At 41.4% G+C, this 19,227-nt stretch overlaps 1 protein-coding gene across 4 annotated transcripts in view; it reads left to right on the forward strand.

Moving 5' to 3' along the window:
• The window catches only part of LOC106805553 (solute carrier family 2, facilitated glucose transporter member 12-like), a 20,087-nt gene extending 3,805 nt beyond the window's left edge, over positions 1–16,282 (forward strand). For 2 of the 4 annotated variants that reach the window (XM_014807207.1, XM_014807198.1), the window contains exons 2-14: positions 3,373–3,507; positions 4,428–4,622; positions 4,736–4,852; positions 8,156–8,262; positions 8,837–8,920; positions 9,334–9,437; positions 9,597–9,792; positions 10,705–10,791; positions 11,491–11,601; positions 13,559–13,946; positions 14,193–14,315; positions 14,823–14,955; positions 15,209–16,282. In XM_014807207.1, the coding sequence (XP_014662693.1) occupies positions 3,486–3,507; positions 4,428–4,622; positions 4,736–4,852; positions 8,156–8,262; positions 8,837–8,920; positions 9,334–9,437; positions 9,597–9,792; positions 10,705–10,791; positions 11,491–11,601; positions 13,559–13,946; positions 14,193–14,315; positions 14,823–14,955; positions 15,209–15,338 (1,797 nt within the window). In that variant the 5' untranslated portion in view covers positions 3,373–3,485 and the 3' untranslated portion in view covers positions 15,339–16,282. Of the gene's footprint in view, positions 1–2,232; positions 2,252–3,372; positions 3,508–4,427; positions 4,623–4,735; positions 4,853–8,155; positions 8,263–8,836; positions 8,921–9,333; positions 9,438–9,596; positions 9,793–10,704; positions 10,792–11,490; positions 11,602–13,558; positions 13,947–14,192; positions 14,316–14,822; positions 14,956–15,186 lie in introns of those variants that run through there. The other 2 variants (XM_014807215.1, XM_014807224.1) reach the window with 2 other exon arrangements.
• The last annotated feature ends 2,945 nt before the right edge of the window (positions 16,283–19,227 follow it).

The following is a 19,227-nucleotide window of genomic DNA, read 5'->3' on the forward strand; positions in this document are numbered from 1 at the left end:
CATGCCTGGCCTGGGGGCCGGGTTTACATGTTGCTGTGTGCATGTTGTGTGCATGACTATGCACTGATTGTCCCATTCGCGTTGTGTTTTTTTTATTCAAATCTCGTCGCAGCAAGGCAGCTTAATGTCTGAGTAAAACAATGCAAGCGACGGGTGGAATCAGAAAAATATCATTATGTCTAGACATTTAATAAAAAAACTTGCCCTATCTTTAGCCCCCTGATTTCCTATTCATAGTTCGTTTGTTCCTTTTGACAACTTGAAAAAGTGATTCAAGAGTCTCCTATAATGTGTTCAGAATAGCTTAGAATGCACCAAATTGCACCATTCTTTAAAAAAAATTTATGATGACCTACGGTCCTTGCATTGCTCACTCCTCTGTTTGCTAATTCCAATTTCAGCTGAAAATTAAATTCTCCAATCTCATCCCTGCATATACACACGCACGCACGCACGCACACACCCACACTGTCACACACACACACACTGTTACACGCACACGCACACGCACACGCACACGCACACGCACGCACGCACGCACGCACGTTTTGTAAAAGGTGCATGATCTTTTAGGCCAAAAAAGACGTTTGTTTCCGCTAACGAGCTGAAAAAAAATTGGACATGGTAGGCAGGCAAAACTTTTTTTATCAAATATTTTTTATTTATTTTTTGTATTCTAACATTACTTGTTTTATACTTATAACAGCCCATATAATGACTTCAAAGTCAAATCATTTAATTCATCGATCGATATCTCGTTGGGGGAATTTTTTTTTGCCGATCACAATAAAAAGTTTTTACACGGCAGTTTAAAATGGACTCGGTCAGATTAGTGGAAACAAACATATTTTTTGGCCTTAGGACATAATTGAAGAGGGATGGAAAGACCCAATGTTGTTCGTCTGGGACTTGGAAAATTTTAGCTATGTGGAAAGGGGCTTTTTCCATGTCTTGCTGGAAGGCTCTCGGGTTAAGCCTTCTGAAGTTGTGTCGATGATACCATTTTGGTGTGGGTTTCTTTAGGTTCCCTTTCATCATTGTGCAAATAAACCAATGAAGTCTCTGAGGCCAGTGTCAACGGCCGTGGTTATGTGGAATTGTGTAGGACAATTTTTTAGAAACAATAAAAATAATAGAAAATAATAAAATGATAGAGATCCGATGAAATTATTCAATCATTTGTTAGAAACAAGTCTAACAGGGATCAATTGCCAGGGTTTTTAAAGCAGGTAGGCATCTTCACCAAATTTGTGAGATAAAAAATCTCGCATAGGTCAAATAGTGTCTTTCCTTTTGTTTTAGGTAGAAGCATCTCAAAATTTAAGTCACCTCATAGTATTACATTGTTGTAGTGTGTATGGCAAGGGTCTAGGAAATCAGTGAATGTTGATTTGAAGTCCTGATCCCTGACACTTGGTGGTTTGTAGATTGAAATTAGAAGCCATTTCAGCCCTGCATGATGGAGTTCAATGCAGATTGTGTCCAGGTTTCGTGATTCAAGTCTATCAACTCTGCGATGGGGAATACCTGATAGGATTATTGTCATGAGGCCACCACCATGCGAGGTACGGTTTCTCCGGAGTGGTTCTGCATAGCCTTCAATGCAGAAAGGAGCACTGGGTATAGCTACAGCCAGCTTTGTTTCAGGAAAGACAACAATATCAGAGAGATTTTCAGTGAAAATGTCCGACATGATCCCGAACTTGTGGTAGATTGAATTCATATTCAGGTGTGAGATGATCAGGTTGTTAGGGTTTGATTTGCATAGCTTCTGTAGCTCAGGGAGCATTACAAAGGGTTTAGCATTATGATCCAGGTGACCTTGTAGTCTTGGGTTGTTTGCATCTGAGATAGAATCAGAAAAGAAAGAATCACTTAGTTGTGGCAGTTGGCATTTAAAACAATACCCAATTGGCCTGAATTGTCGATAGGTACGTGAACTCTTCAGCCGATATCGATATGCAGTCCGGTAGCAATTTTATGTGATGCGATATGTCGCAGGTGTTGCAACAGATCACATTTTGGTTGGATCTGACTGCCTTGTGGCATATGAGGCAGGAAAGAAAAACTAAAATAACATAAACGTACATACGTGTACACTGTACAGTAAAAACACACACACATACACACATACAGTACTAAAAAGCAGCTTGGATTTGTGTAAACGACTACACGTAGTAGCACTGATGGCCAGTGTTCGTGTCGGTGTTTATCGTAGGCTGTAGACACTGCAATCATTCACCGCGTAAAGGTAAGTTCCGGTCCTGGTTTTCCAAAACTCCTGTGAGTTTTGATTCGGAGATTTCTGAAGTGATAGTCGTGTTAGTTATAGTTGTTCGTAGGTCAGATACTTTGTTGTCCTCAACTGTGTAAAAATTCGACGTTGTGAAATCAACGTGTACGTCGTATCGCAGTGGGGACATTGTTTAGCGAAAGCACCGAGGCAGTTTTAGATAAAGCCCTTAACGTTATGTTGTTATACTGTTAACACGCACGATGAGTAATCAACCAAAAGTAGGTGAAACAATGGCTGAAAATTGGCGGGAGCTTTTAGTTGGCGGGAGCTCTCTCAAAACACGTCCACTCTCGACCGCACCAGAAACTGGTCTTTTTATTATATCTTCTTACTATAAATTGGGGATTTTCTGTGTGTGTGTGTGTGTGTGTCCGGCTATACGTTTCCTCACCGCTCAACGGATCCTCTCCAAACTTGGTACGAACATTCTACAGATCATGACACGTTGCATGGGCTATTTTTTTTTTTCAGTTACATCTTTTTCACATTACACGTTCAAAAACATTAAAATAGTGGGAAATTTTTGCATGGCACCCTCACAACAACACGAAAACACGACGCCACCTATCGGATCTTATATGTGTTAACATTTTTATTTATTTTTATTTATTTATTTATTTTTAGTTTTGACCACCTAACGGGGATGGACAGGTATGGCTAGTATATTATAAATATTAATTACCTCTGCCAGGGGCGTGGCGGAGGTTATGCTTTTACCGGCGAATGTTTGAGTGTTGGTTTGTGTGTTTGTGAACATGCACGTTTCAGTTCATTTCCGCTAGGTGCGCTGGTTGTAGACTTACAAACACGCAAACCCAGGCTAAAGGGCAACCACAGTCCTCCCCCACCTTCACGCTCGCACTAATCCGGATCCAATTAATTAATTTTTCTACTTAATTAATTAATTAATAAAAAATTTCACATTGAGAGAATTCAGCTGCCTTGGTGAAGGTCTGTGCTCTCCGAGTGCTCTAGTTATTATATGTTATATATCATCTATATAATGTTATTATTATATACATCTGAGTAGTTTCATAGTTTAGTTTTGTTTTGTGATAATTTCTATTCCGTTTCAGAGAGAAATTCTCATTCTAACAACACCCGCTGTTGCTCCTAGGACCTAGATATGAACCAAGACATCACTTGAGGAGTAATTTCTGATTTGGAAAATAGTAAATATTCAACAGATATGTCTGATAACGAGGATGTAGGTATGTATATTAAACAAAATTGGCAAGTATTTCCATGTGTAACGTCTGATTCTATTGCCACTATCACTATGTTCCGATGGCCTCGTTATTATTACAAATTGCGTTAGTGGTTCATTTACGTCCCCATTACTGAAGACAGGATCAGTATATTACATAAGCATCTGAGCCATGACAGATTCACACTAACCAATAGTAAAAGGAGGCAGGTTTTTCTACCTTGGTTACAATCATTGCCCTGCCTGAGGTAGACCTCTTTGCCATATGTGAAAAGTCAACACCATAAGCACTGCACCACCGCACTCTTCCATAGAGATCAAGCTGTGGCATACTGCATCTGTTCAGCTTATATGTGAGGAGTGTAGGGACCATGCACATAATTTGCTTACGAGCTTTCAAACACAATTGACTGAATATCCCACTATTGTTTTATACAGCTGTTTTAATGTGAACACAGTAATTTATTGAGTAATTGATTAGAGAGTGATAGATTATTATCATTACACGGGTTACTAATACCACTACTGTACAACTTTGTTTAAAAACTTTGTAGTAGGTGCAGTCAACTCTCCCATTACCAACTACCCTCAGGACCATCTATTTAGTTAGCTTTTGCTGCGTAGTTCGGTTTACAGGGGCTTATTCCTGGCATATTTTACATGTCTCAAATGGTGTAGGGACTTTGAAAATAATCCAGTTTAACGTGAGATTCGGTTTTAAGAGTGTGCGGAATTTCGGGTGTTGACTGTATCTTGTGCAGGTTGGGATCATCTTGCTACTGTTTTTAAGGTGGTTATAAGACCTATAAACATACATAGTGCAGATGGCAGTGTTAGCTAGAGTTATTGTGATATGGTTGTTAACCCAGTATACCTGCCAATTGAAAATAGGGTATCTGGTTTGATAGCATGTGCATCTTTCAGAAATACTGTTGTCATCTGAGAGGGAGCTTCATGGAGTGGGTGAAGGTGATGGCCCAGTTGCTATGGAGATGCAGGTCCCAATGGGAACTGGTATGCAACAGACAGGAGGGCAGGAATCAAGCAAAACAACAGGCATAGTTGTTTTAGCTTCTGTCATGGCAGCACTAGGAGGTGTTCTATTTGGCTATGATATTGGTACGTATGCATATTTCTATACACAGCAAATTTGTATTGATCAGTATCTATGTTACGATAATTACAGTAGTTATTTCTATAGAAAAATGGACACATGTGTTTCTCTGTTGCAGGAATTGTGGCTGGAGCCCTGCTTCAGTTGCAGATTACCTTTAATCTCAGTTGCTTACAAAAAGAGATAATCGTTAGCTCAATGCTAATTGGTGCTCTTGTAGGATCACTTTGTGGTGGTAAGTATATGCTTTATGTATGTATACCCATCATGGCTCCCTTTCTGGTCTCGGGTGACGATTAGAAGATGATTTTTTGCATACGGGGTATAATATAAGTAAACATTAGCCATTGATTTGTGATGCTGATAGTACCATTAATTGCAAATCAGAGTCATAGTCACTAGGCAGTGCACATAATTTATTCTGTTGCTTATTGCAATTTTTGTGTGCATAACTGACTCATTTGCAGTTTAATTGCAAATTTAATTCTATGCATTAATTAGGCATTTTTGCCTGGTGCATACAAAACTACTCTCATACTAAGTGGCCATCATTTATCAAATGATTACTATGCAAATATAAGATATAACAGGCATGAGACATTTCCGCCGTTCGGCGGATTTCAGGCCATTTTAGAACTCCAGATACCATTTCTGAGATCAGTGTAAATTCGAGGAGAAATTCGAAGAAGGGGAGGGGGGGGGGTTAGCAGTGTTCTCATTAGGAACCGGCCACCGGCCGGATTGACCGTCTACTCTGCTGTTTCGGCCGGTTACAATTGGCTCAAGTATAATATTTTATTAAGGATTAAAACAAAAATTTACCTGCTAAAAAGTTCGACCACGGCACGTTATAATACTAGACCGTCTGGAGCGGATACACTATCGCGAACACGCGCAGCAATGGCATGTAACCGACCATTTCATTGGTCCAACACGCAATTTCTTTCATCCTATAAGCGCTTGTCATTAAACGCATGCAAGCAAGTACTTAGGCTGGTCCCCGCCGTCGGCTCCACGAGTCCCAGCGAGGCCTAAGCCGAGAGGTGGGAGCGACTATGGACAGAAAGAAACGGAAACAAACTCCGAGAATTCCAGATTTCTTTAAAAAAACAAAAGGTGTTTAGGATATTTTTGAATATAAGTTTGTTTTTGTTGAGTTGAGGTTAGTTCAGTGATGCATGATGTTGGTCTTCGTTGAATTTGGAGAAATTAACTGTACTGACTACTAGGGCCTACTCACTCCATCATTGACATTGATAGACTAGCTACGACCTTGTGTCCGATTTATAGACGAGTGGCATGAAATGTTTACTTAATTTAGATAAATGTAGCTAACGTGAAACACCAGGATACAATGTAGTCGTCACCGCAACAAATGCTTTCAGTATAAAATAAAATTAGCGATGTTGCCTCCAGCTACTAACTAACTGGAATTTCGCCTGCAGGGATTTCGTGAACAGTTCTAGTTAAACTAAAGTAAATGACTATCATTTTAGTCAGTATTACATTTAATGTTATTAATTTCTGTGAGATTTCTGAATGCTGCTTGTATGTCTACAAAATACATTTACTTTGTACACACTCAACACAGACGGAATTCCCCAGTGCCCATCAAAATTTTGCAGTAAGTGATGCTGATAGGGTCTATGTCTCCCTGGGTACTGCCAGAACGTACCCTGGGTACGGTCCGGTATACCTGAGTGTACCCTGGTAACTATCTGATATGGTTAGGGTTAGGGTTAGGGAGTAGGCGTAGGCGACTCCCTAGACTCGTTAGTGGAGTAGGCGAGGTACGGTCCGGCATATTAGATAGTACCAGGGTACGTTCCGGTATACCCAGGGAGACATAGACCCTGGCAGCGTAAGTGACCATGTTATATGCATAATTTCTTCCTTTTCCACCAAAAAGTGTTGCTAGTGGTGAGCTATTGGAGTACCCTGAAATGGCTCTAGATTGCATCTCAGAGCTTATAATTTTCAAAAGTTTTATGGGGGGGGGCATGTCCCCAGATCCCCCTAGAAGTTTCGTGCCAGTGGCACGAGAATGTTCCTCCCTTTTCAGCATTTGTCTGTCTCATGCCTGATATAAACAGGTTAAGCATCTGATGAAAGATGAAATAAACCTGTTTATTTTTAGCTCATCTGACGAAGTCAGATGCAGCTTGTAGAATCGCACGATCGTCCGTCCGTCCATCCGTCCATGCGTGCGTCCGGCTGTCCATGCGTCAACAGTTGGGCACAAATCTTAACCGCTTGACGTACGGTTACGATATTCGGGACGTCGGGGGGGATTGTCAAAACGAGTTGGGATGTCGAAGCTGGGGGTCAAAGGTCAAAGGTCAAGAGGTGTAAAATAAGGGGGAACATTCCCTCCTTAACTTAAGGTATAGGGAGGAAATGGAGAATTGCGGCACAAATCTAAACGGCTCGACCTAGGCTCGTGATAGTCGGTGTATAGCATCATAGTGGAATGCCATCACTGTGCCGAAATTTGAGGTCACAGGTAAGCAGGCCAATTGGGCACAGGGCAATTTTAGACATTTTCTGAGGACGATGGCTGACGGAGCGATTGAACAAACTTGTGTGTTTCAGCGCGTGAGCCTAGCATTTTTAGGGCTTATATTGAAGGACCATGCAAATGTACCTTTCTGCTTGAATGCGAGAGTAAGTGTCGGATACCTTTGAACCTGCAGATGAGGGTAAACATGGATTGGTTTACTGGTCGTGTAGAAAGAATTTGAACTGCGGGTTCGCTAGTAGAATCTATACAGCCTGGATGTTATGGAGGCTATCAATGTCACGTGAATTTAAAGCTAAAGTGTGGTTGAAGAAGGTATAAGCTCCTTAACAATCGTATAATTCTAGGCAGTTCGTACGTCGATTATGTACAGTAACGTAATTGCCACTGCGCGAGTGCATGTGTAGGTGGTACTGTGTATTTTTGCCGGCGTTAATTGGTTACAGGTGGCAGTTCTCTATTGCAGCCTGTAGGCTTGCGTAGGTAAATGGATGAGTGCTTTCCTATTCTGTCTTGCAAATAGTTGTTGCTACTACGTACGATGGGAGCTTTCATCTTAAATCTGAAGACACTTAAACGTACGCGCCATCTCGTGGCAACTTTCATAATGATCCCAACGAACATTCCTTTGAGAAGGTTCCTTATACCATCCCTGTGCATTCCACTGTTTCGGCGTGTATGTGAACACATTTGGGACTAACAGGGTTTAATAGAATCCCACCACTCTACCACAGAGTCACCGCAGTAGACGTTAGATGAGCGCTGTCGCTCCGCGGCACTTGTTTATTACTACAATTAACATCAATCTGGTTACTGTAAATTTGTGATTTCTCTAGTGTGTGATGGTATGTACCATTATACCTTGAATCACAAATTGTAATTGAATAGTTTCTCTAATTTTAATTTGATGTTAAATATAATTGAAGTTTAGTCAGTAAATTCACAATTACATGGCCAAGTGCATGTATCCATTAATTGTTTACTAAATTGAAATGCTGCACCTGATAATGTTCTGTGTAGGGTTCATAGTAGACCAGTTTGGAAGACGCTTCGCTATCATCGTCAATGCTGTCATCTTTTTTGGCGGAGCAATAATTCTTGCAGTGGCTCGTTCGTATGCTCTGCTGGTAAGCATATTCAATTGCATTTTATAGAGATCCTAAGCTCTCTAGGAATGCTACCTTTTATAGTGAGCATATATATATATATTAATAATATGTTAATATATAAAAATTGGGGAGTATTTAATGTAATAAATACTTCCATTACTTTCGTTTCTGTATAAGGATTTGCCTATCAAAGTTATTCACATTTATTTGGTTTGCATCAGCATCAAGCATGCCCGTCTATATAATAGTGGTTTGCAATCTCAGGTCAGATACTAAATCAAGTAGGAGTTGGCTGAATGATCTATTGTGTAGCCTTAGGGCAAAAATTCAGACAATGATAAAACCTTCACGATATGAGAATATACTGTTGTTAGAAACCTATCTTAGCAATGCAGCTAACTTACGATATCTGGAGTAAGGTCATGGAGTCACTGATTAGATGAAAAAACATTACCATACTTATTATTATATGAGTGATAGATAGTTTTAGGAAGTCACAGATGTGATATTAAAAAATTAGAACAAATATAATTGAATTCAGTAGGGATAACCGAGTCTATGGATTTGTCACGTAACTAGACGCTGCTTTCAGCTGTTTGGACGGCTTCTGGTGGGATTTGCTGTCTCGTTATCAGCCATCGCCGAGTGCATTTACATCTCAGAGATTTCTCCTGTGGTAGGTGATCAATGTCGGATTTGGAGCGCGGGTATGTAGGGAAAAATCCAACATTCAGTACAGCTAGTCTGTCTGCATGCATGGGTTTGCAATTCATCGTATGGGTGAAGGTGAGGTTTTCTGAAGAAGTGTGAGGGGTCTTTATGGCCATCACACGGACCTACTTATGTAGATTTTGATTTATATAAATAGTTTGATGTGAAGATGATAAGTGAACATGTTTATCTTGTTTTCAAATCTGTAAACTAAAGATTCATCACGATGTAGTCTTAAATTGTTAACATGGTGTAGTAGTCCAGTATTGCAATCACGTATGCATACTGTAAAAAGAACCACCACGTTGGACACCTTGCTCTCCGCAGTTTCGTACATTAGTACATTCATTATATGGCTCGTCCCCTTATCTGCTTTAGCAACGTCGGGGCTTGTTGGTGTCATTGAACGAGCTCGGAATCACCATAGGCCTTCTTGTCGCCTACCTTGTCAACTATCTGTTCATGTCAGTAGATAATGGCTGGTAAGTGCAAGTGAGATACTGACGCGTGATTGACTACTCTCCTCACTCGGTCACTTTGGTCGTTGAATGAGGCTTCCTTAAACGAGGTATGATAGCAGTTGAATCCCGTTAGTCATGAGGTTTTTCTAGTCCTACAAGTGCTCTGGCTTTTCGCCGCAGGCGTTACATGTTTGGGCTGTCAGCCCTGCCTGCTATATGTCAGGGAGTCGGCATGTTGTGCCTTCCCCGCAGCCCTCGCTATCTCATGCTTCATAAGGAGGAGCAGAGCGCCAGGGAGGTGCTCCAGAAGCTGCTGGCGACAGAAAGGGTGGACCAGGAGCTTGCCAATATCAGACTGTCGGTGTCAACAGAACATGTATGTATGCAGTAAAGCCTAGGACACACTGTGCGATTTTCTACGCTGGCCGCTTGCGATCGATAAATACGGTGCCGGGTCCGCGCGGTGTGTCCGGTCTCACGGCAGCGTATTTCGCTCGCGAACCCATACGCCCGGCGCATCGCTCGTATTCAACATGTTGAATATTTCCGCCCGGTTTTTCGACCCGGCATCGTATTTATCGATCGGCGGATCGCAAGCGGCCAGCGTAGAAAATCGCACAGTGTGTCCTAGGCTTAATGAACAGATGAGGCCTGCAGAAATACGGGCTAATTTCTTTTAGGGAGGTAATTCATGCAAATTAAAATTTGCAATATATTAATGGATAACTATATCACGTAGAATGTACTATGAAAGTTGAACCTAAAGCTCGGTTTAAATTTTTTTAAATGATGATATATCCAATGGTCACCAATGTTTGGCATGGAATATTCTCTTGATCGTATACATGTAGTGTTTTAGTCACATGGCTCTTCCCTGGAATTTGATAAACAGAAAAGATTAAAAGGAAACTGGAACATAAACATATTATATTATTTTAAAGCATGTTGATTAGGCAATGTTTAGCATGTTGGATGATTTATGAGATGTTGCGAATTAGCTCTAGCTTTGAAGCCATGTTGGGCTGATATGCGTTAGGGCCTAGATAGAAGTTTGAGTAGTACTGTGTACATAGTAGCAAGCAGTACATACATAATGTTGTGGCGATATATTTTAACAACTACATACGATTACATGGCACCTAGTGTACGTGTACATCGGCGTACGATTTTGCTGAGTGAAATAAGCACACATACCATTGTAAGCACAAGTATATACTGCATTGTAGTCATGTCACAAGTAGTACACATGTCTAGTAGCAAGTGAAATTGTGTTTTCGTTGCCTATCAGGATCACACATTGTTTGACCTATTTCGACCACTTGACAACATGCGTGGGCGAATGCTGATAGGTGGTGGTCTGGTCTTCTTTCAACAGGTAAGAGGTGTGATTAGGATGAGCTTGTATGATCTTTAGCAGTCAGCTAAAGCTGAAAGACTACTACCATTTTCTCTAGCGAACATTGATAGAACTAGATTAACTTACTTCTGCTGCGCTCACCTGGGCGTACTTGTGTCTTATCCATGAGGTATTCAATTTTGTCAGTTAATTAGTTATGTGAATGAATTTTTAAATTGTGTTTAAATAATTTGGTGACAGGTAATATGCTGCTTTGTGTACACTGTCAGGGCCTAATCCAAGCCATTTTTCATACCGAATACAGGCGCCCAAATTACGACCCCTAGCAAAACGCCCAAATTACAAAATTCATAAAATGCCCAAATTAGCTGAGCTCTGAAAATTGTGGAAATTAAATCTCCATGTTTCTATCGTCATAGTGGTTCATTCTGTTACTTATCTGAGGTAAAAAGAAAACGTATCCATGGATATATTGAAACAATTGTGTTATATATCAAGATGATATTAATTTTAATGTTATTATACATCTACATGGCCCTATATCTAAAAAAATATTTTCGGCTTTCTGCGTTTGCCAACGGTCCCTTTTTATTTTACGCTTGCCATGGGTGCCTATATTAAGCAGCTAGATTAGTCCCTGACTGTACTATCTATATACTGCACTATACTCGAATTCTGGTCTCACTGTTGCAATGACTTTGACGTGTTTTTTTTCAGTTTACAGGGCAACCAAACGTACTGTACTATGCTCCTATCATATTCCAGTCAATTGGCTTTCACAGTAACTCTGCAGCCACATTGGCAACAGTAGGACTAGGTGTAGTTAAGGTAAGCATTATGTGTGTAAGGTACTGTCAAAGAAGAAAACATGAGTAAATTGGTTGAAATTCAAACAACAAATGGTGCTGATATAGTAATATTAAGTCACACGATCTATGTATATAGTAGCAATGGAGAAATTAAATGGTATTAAATTAATAATAAAGATATTTATTAGTTAACAACGTCACATAAAACAAGGTAAGCAGGATTTTAAATCATACGCATTAATAATGTTTGAAGTGAATAAACCACCAGCAGAGTATTTGAAAATTGTGTTTACCATATTCTCTCATTCTCAATAATTTATTATTATTATTAACATGTATAGAATGCGCAAAATAGTCTTGACTCCCCCCCCCCAACAAATCGTCACAATCGACCACTATATCATGTTATGTTCATCGTGTTGCCCTAACTGCAAAAACACATAGTCTCACAACTCACACCACCTATAACTGCCCCCACGAAATCATCGTCACCAACTGCCAAGTCGTCTCGTACCGGGTCATGCCACAAACACGTCTGTGCTTAACGAGTAGGCCTATATACTTCTCTAGAGTAAACCCACGTTTGCCGGTCAGACATACCATCGTCTCGCGCTAGAAGGAGTAGCTGTCGTTGACAATTCCCTCTTGCACGTCGGTGCACGACTGCGAGTAGGCATCCGCGCCGTCGTCAGCCAGCTTGACACTCCCCACCACGCGCTGCGAGCCGGCGCCCTGCGAGTCCGCATCGCGTTCGTCGCCGCCGCCGACGCGGGTCGGCCAGGAGGCGTCCGCGCGAGCTTCGCGCACGCTCGTCACCGCGATGATCCACTGCGCGTGCCGGTAGACGAGCAGCATGCCGACGATGCAGGGCAGCGCGGACGCAAACTCGACGAACAGCGACGCGACAACAATGCCGATGTTGTGCAGTGAGCCCATGTAGACGGTGAAGAGCGTGACGATGGCGAGGCCCGCCGTGTAGAGGGCGAGCATGACGCCGACGGCGGCGCACGCGAGCGTCGCGCGCATTATGGCCGCCGTCGGGGGCGTGCACGACGCCGCGCCGAACAGGAGGCCGACGACGAGGCACGTCGCGCCGGCGATGAGCGTGATCACGTCGTAGTTCATCCCCGTGTTGCGGTTGCACGCCAACAGGACGTACGACTCGGCGCAGACGATGCCGGCGCCGCCGACGATGCACAGCACGCTACTGATGCGGATTTTCTTCATGCCCTGCGACGTCTGTAACTCGAGGCTCCATTTCTTTGTCTCCTGCATGGTCGAGCGGAGATGTCTCTGAGAGAGCCGGCGACGTGTTGGCAGCAGTGCTGTCAAAACAGGACCGATGTTAAAGATGTAATCGGGGGAAAGAGTAATTAAAAGAGTAGGTGCAAAAAAACATGGAGACTGAAAGAAACGTACTGTCCTTTCCCTGTATCTGAATGCACGCACTTTACACAATTTACCGTTTTGACGAAAAATGCACAAATCTGGAAGATACTCCCCAAGTGTATGTTACAGCTTACTGAGCAGCCACGTTGATCCAGATGTTTGTAGATTTCAAAGTGTGGTAAAATACACCTGATAAATGCGTACTCAAACATGTAGCAGTGCAAAGGGCATTAGGTGTTTATCACAGTTAGTGCAACCCTGTTATCTAGCTATTACACTAGTGCTCCCATTTCACAGATTAGTTGACATACAAAAAATACATTACAGGAGTGGCCCTTTCCGATTCATAGTGTATGACAGAAATGTACAGGTAGATCAGCGTACCTAATAGTAAATAGCAGATTGTATTAGGTCAAAAATAAAGATGACCGTACATATAAATATAATCTAATATAACCTAACATGGGTCATCAACATATGGTAAACAATTCCTTGAGTTAAATGTCATAATTATGCCAAACTGCTGAAGTAAAGAAGTATAAAATAATGAATAAATAAAATATCTACGAACCCGTTTCCTGCTGTAGGTTGTGTCAACCGTGGTGGCGCTAGTGTGCGTCGACCGCGCCGGTCGCCGCCGCTTCCTGCTCGCCGGCGCCACCTTGATGATGCTCAGCATCGCGTGTCTCGGCATTGTCACCCACGTCGGAGTCCACCTCGCCGCGCCAGACACCTGCCGCACGTCGCAGAACCTCTCCCCTCCCAACGAGACGCGGTTGATGGACGGCTGGAGTGCGGCCGGCAACGTGCAGTCCAACTTATCCGGCGGGTTGGTGGGTGCGGATGCGATGGCATCCTTTGCCGTGGTGACGACAGACAGTGCGCCCGTGTCGTCAGGATCGGGGATAGCTAAATACGTCTGCCTGATTTCGCTGATGACCTATGTTTGTGCTTATGCATTTGGATTTGGGCCAGGTATTCAGTGCTTTAACATACGTAGGTGTAAGAAGAGCCATGCTAATTGTGGCGGGAATGTTTTTTGTGGTGCAATTGTGGTGTTAGGCTAGGTAACTCCTAATCTGATATGATATGTCTATATCTTATTTTTTAATATGTATATATATATACACATATATATATACATATATATATATATAATTATTTTATTTTGATTGTTATAGATATTTGACAACATTGATCATGAACCTTGAATATTTGCAGTTACTTGGTTGATCCTGAGTGAAATCTTTCCTGCGGGGATCAAAGGTCGTGCCATTGCTACAGCAACCATACTCAACTGGGGGACCAACCTTCTCGTATCTTTAACATTCCTTGATGTACTAGGTGTGTTTTGCTTTACGTTATCGGTTTGCATAGGATCTCAGTCTGTCGTGATCAATCTTCATTCTTCTGCACTAGCTGTACACTGCAGTTTTCACTCCAGTATAATTCTGCTCTGATCAGCCAGAAAGATGTCTGCATTTGATATTATTATTATTGCTATTGCTATATGCTGCAATTGATAGTATATTGTATATGTATAGTATTATATGTTTGACAGGACTTTTTATTTGCATAACATGTACCATGATCATTAATACAGGTACATTTATGCATTGGATGCTAGAACAGCGCCCTAGGCAATGGCATCAATGAAAAAAATCACCGTCGTCATTATAAACGATAGCTAATTGTAGGCCCTATGTATTATAGTCATTGAATATAGATATCATGCATATATTTTGCATATTAAATTTATGTGTATTGATAGTAGTTCGTGTAGATTGATTTTATCTGCTGTTGGTTCAGAGCTTATTTTAAGGCACTTCATTGAGTCTCGTAATGTGCTAGGTGCCATTGGTACATCGTGGACATTCATTTCATATGGCTTCATCTGCTTTGCATCCATCCTCTTCATCTACGTGTTTGTGCCAGAGACAAAGAACAAATCATTGGAGAAAATCTCCAAGGAGCTAAATAACAGGTTATTATTAAAAAAAAATTTATTACAGTTATTTGTGTTTTTACAACTACTACAAATTGAAGCTGTTATAATGATATGCAAATGGATTTTTATGCCCTAAACGTCATACTGCTTGAAGATTTTCTCACTGTGGATGCAGTACTGCTTAATTTTCTTCCACGTTGAGGTATAAACTGCATTTGGATTGTGAAACGCAATGTAAACAACCACGTTTATCAGAAATCCGTTCAGGGGCGGATATTTTTTCTTATAGTTCGCCAACCCAGCGTATAATGGAGAGCTGTCCATGTCTGAGGTGCGTTCGGGAGGGAACTGCCCTGCGTCTCCGACTGTCAGGCAGCTATCATGCAGTGGACGAGAGAACGACTAGTGTCCAAACATAGATCTCTATGGTAGCTGTCATGAGTGGATGAGGGAATGACCAGGGTCCAAACATAGATCTCTATGGTAGCTGTCATGAGTGGATGAGGGAACGACTAGTGTCCAAACATAGATCTCTATGGTAGCTGTCATGAGTGGATGAGGGAATGACCAGGGTCCAAACAGATCTCTATGGTAGCTGTCATGAGTGGGTGAGGGAATGACCAGGGTCCAAACATAGATCTCTATGGTATCTTTCCTTTGTGGACGAGAGAATGACCAGTGTTCAAACATAGAAACAACTTCATCGTTCACGGCTTGATAATCAACAGATTTTTTATTGAGTGTAACGTTGCTGGTGGAATACTAGTTGTACCTTTGTGACTACAAGTGTACGAGTTATCTATAAAGGTTAAAAGGCGTGGGCGTTGTGCGCATGGCGCACTGTGGACCAATGATGAATTTGACAGCTTTCATGTATGTTGTATGTAGAAAACAGTGTTTACACGGGATCATTATACCACTTGTAGCTTGATTTTCTGTAAATACACAACATGTACGGTATTGCTGTTAGTATTGTTGTTTAATAACGTTGTTTAATGGTTTAATTCAATTGACTTGGCAGTCGTCCATGTTATGTTAAGTGTATTACTGGAAGGAGACAGGGGTGTTGTTATAGTTATCTAAATTTAGGACAAAAATTCAGACTGGGACCAGCCTATCATTGTGATAACCTTTCGCCTTTGCCAGGTTAAGGATGTAAATCATATTTTGAATCTGGTTGAACTGATTCACGTTTGGTGTGTTGGTTATTGTTATTTATGTATTAATAAGCAAACAGTTGTTCTCTAATGTGCAGTAACTAATTTTGATGAGAATCACGTTCCTTGTCGTAATAAAAAATTTTCTATATATTTACATCTATTATATAAATACATGCTCTATTTCCAGAGAAATTCTCACTTGATCTTTTGTTATACTTTTATGTGTAGGTTTATTGATATAGTAAAAATAGAATTGTCTGCAATATTGATATAACTCCTATACGCAGTGCACACACAAGCTCACAGAGGCACTATTTGGCAATTGTAAACAGAGAATAAGGCTGTAACCCTACTCTTGTTGGGTTACATTATTGTATCTAGGGGAAGGGTTGTCCCTTTGGAACTGGTATGCCTATGTTGATAATATGCCTGTTACTCAGTTTCAAGACATTTATTAATAGAAATATAATACTGGAAATTCGTTCCCAATGAATCGAATAAATGAGTGCAAGTCAAGGAAAGCCCAATCAATAAGCAGTAAATTATTAGCTGTTAAGTTGGCTTCCTTCCATAGCTTGCTGGCTTCCCTCCATATCTGTCTGGCTGGTTTCCTTCCATCTATGACTGGCTGGTAGGCTGGCCTCCTTTCCTATCTGGCTGGCCGGTAGGCTGGCTTCTTTCCATAGCTGATAGGCTGGCTTCTTTTCCTATCTGGCTGGCCGGTAGGCTGGCTTCTTTCCATAGCTGGTAGGCTGGCCTCCTTTCCTATCTGGCTGGCTGGTAGGCTGGCTTCTTTCCATAGCTGATAGGCTGGCTTCTTTCCATAGCTGGTAGGCTGGCCTCCTTCTATATCTAGCTGGCTGGTAGGCTGACCTTTCCTATCTGTCTGGCTGATAGGCTGGCTTTTTTCTATATCTAGCTGGCTGGTAGGCTGGCTTCTTTCCATAGCTGATAGGCTGATAAGATATGAAAGGAGGCCAGCCGTCTAGCTGGTAGGCTGGCCTCCTTTCATATCTGGTTTCATATCTGTCTAGCTGGTAGGCTGGCCTCCTTTCATATCTGGCTGGCTGGTAGGCTGGCCTCCTTTCATATCTGACTGGCCGGTAGGCTGGCTTCTTTCCATAACTGGTAGGCTGGCCTCCTTTCATATCTGGATGGCTGATAGGCTGGCCTCCTTTCCTATCTGTCTGGCTGGTAGGCTGGCTTCTTCTATACCTTCTCTGTGATCTCTGAATCTTTATTCCTCTCAATGTCTTGTAAAATTGGTTTCATTATTTATTACATCTATATTTGCGAACTTGCAATTCATACCCAAGTTTAGTTATATATACTGTGCTTCCGACTCTTTCCGGTATTGCCTCATTGGACTGCCTGGATTATGAGTTTGCAGTCTATTGCTATTTTATTTCGTTAAAGTTATTATAATGTTACCCTGATCAGTAGGCCTATTAAGCTAACAAATATATTTAAATTTCGCAATGTACTCTTGCTAACTTACTCAACCCGGGCTATCGTTGACCGAGGATGGGGTAATTAATGTATATTTCCTCGTCCACATATCGTGTACTTTGCACGGCTGTGCTTTGAATTGTGTGGTGACGTAAATAACGCGAGAAAGATACCCACGTGACGCGAGGCACGCGCTGCGATTGTTAGTCCTTCTATACAAATCTGTTTAACAACAATGATCAGACAGGACCACTTTATCTCAGTAGCATCCAATTAACACATTTAGTAACTGACCACAGGTCGCTAGATGTTTAACCTGTATTTTAAATAACACCGCACGACGCATGTCAACTAGGTGTGAATTTGTGTGTAGTGGGTGTCGTCGAAGATTGTTAATTGAGGCGCGTGCCACTCCTCGTATATTTATAAGGAAGGAGGAATTAGAAGAGGAAGTGGTGAGGAGGAGAAAGGTAGTAAAATAAGAGAGAAGGTGGGGAGAGGGAGGTGATGAAGAAGGCGGTAGAGGAGGTAGATGAGGAAGTAAAAAGGTGGTGGAGACAGAAATGAGGTGGGGAGAATGTAAGTGGTAAAAGAGGGGGAGAGGTGGAGGATGATGGATGTTGAGATAGGGCGAAGAGGCATAAATGATTGTGTTGGTGGGGAGGAGGTAAAGGTGGAGGGAGGGAGTATGAAAGAAGGCAGTTAAAAAGGAGAGAATAGGAAACGATGAGTGAAAGTCGGGGGAGGGTGGAGAAGGTAGAGGAGGAAGGGAGAAAGTGGTAGGAGGTGGTGGAAGATCTCGTCAATCTTGCCAATATAATATCATATGGCATTTTGCAGATACTCTTTGATCACTTTCCGCGACAATGTAGGCTGCAAGATGACTTCAGGGCAGAAGCTGCACACATGCTCGAATTGGGGGTTAACAAAAGTTACAAATCAGCCACGGGACATATTGTTTCATTGAAAGACATCCACAACCTCTGTATATCACAGCAAATGAAAATATATCTCAAAACAAACAACGTGGTTATTCTTTTGTAAAGCAGTGAAGATGCACGAGTTTAATATCTTCATGTATTCATCTTCTAATCAGAACAGTTTACAAAACACATTTAGCCTTGCAGGATTATGCATAGTTTTTATCATGCCACTTGCCGTTTCCAACTATTCTGCCTAGTTTCTAATTTACAACACAAATTATTCGTTACGGTGTTTACAAAGGAATGCGCTGTCTGAAAACAATGGCAAAAATGTGTGAATTCAAGGAAGACAAGTGCACTGCTGACGTAATGGTATGTTATACAAATGACAGTTACATCAAGAGAGCAAAAGACCATTTATAAATATTATATTATTTACTTTTAACATATACCCTAAGTGGGTCAATTATCCCAGAAGCACCCACAGGTGCTACCGTACGTAGAAGTGATCGCAGATGAAGGACACCATCTGCAGGGAATATTTTATCAAGATGAAAAAAAGGAAGGGGACATATGTTAAAGTTATTACGTCTCCGTAAATAGTAAAAATTAAAAAAATATTTCCACTTTTTCACAAAATACAAGTGATTCTGTTCACTTTTTATGGTTCGACATAGCCCATACTATAGCAAGCAATTAATGTCAGGAACATAATATCAAATTGTCCAGGTTTTTTTGATTTTTAACTAGGTGAGAAACAATCTTATTAGGTAAGA

Source organism: Priapulus caudatus, unplaced genomic scaffold (genome assembly GCF_000485595.1).
Source record: "Priapulus caudatus unplaced genomic scaffold, Priapulus_caudatus-5.0.1 Scaffold6, whole genome shotgun sequence".
NCBI lineage: Eukaryota > Metazoa > Priapulida > Priapulimorpha > Priapulimorphida > Priapulidae > Priapulus > Priapulus caudatus.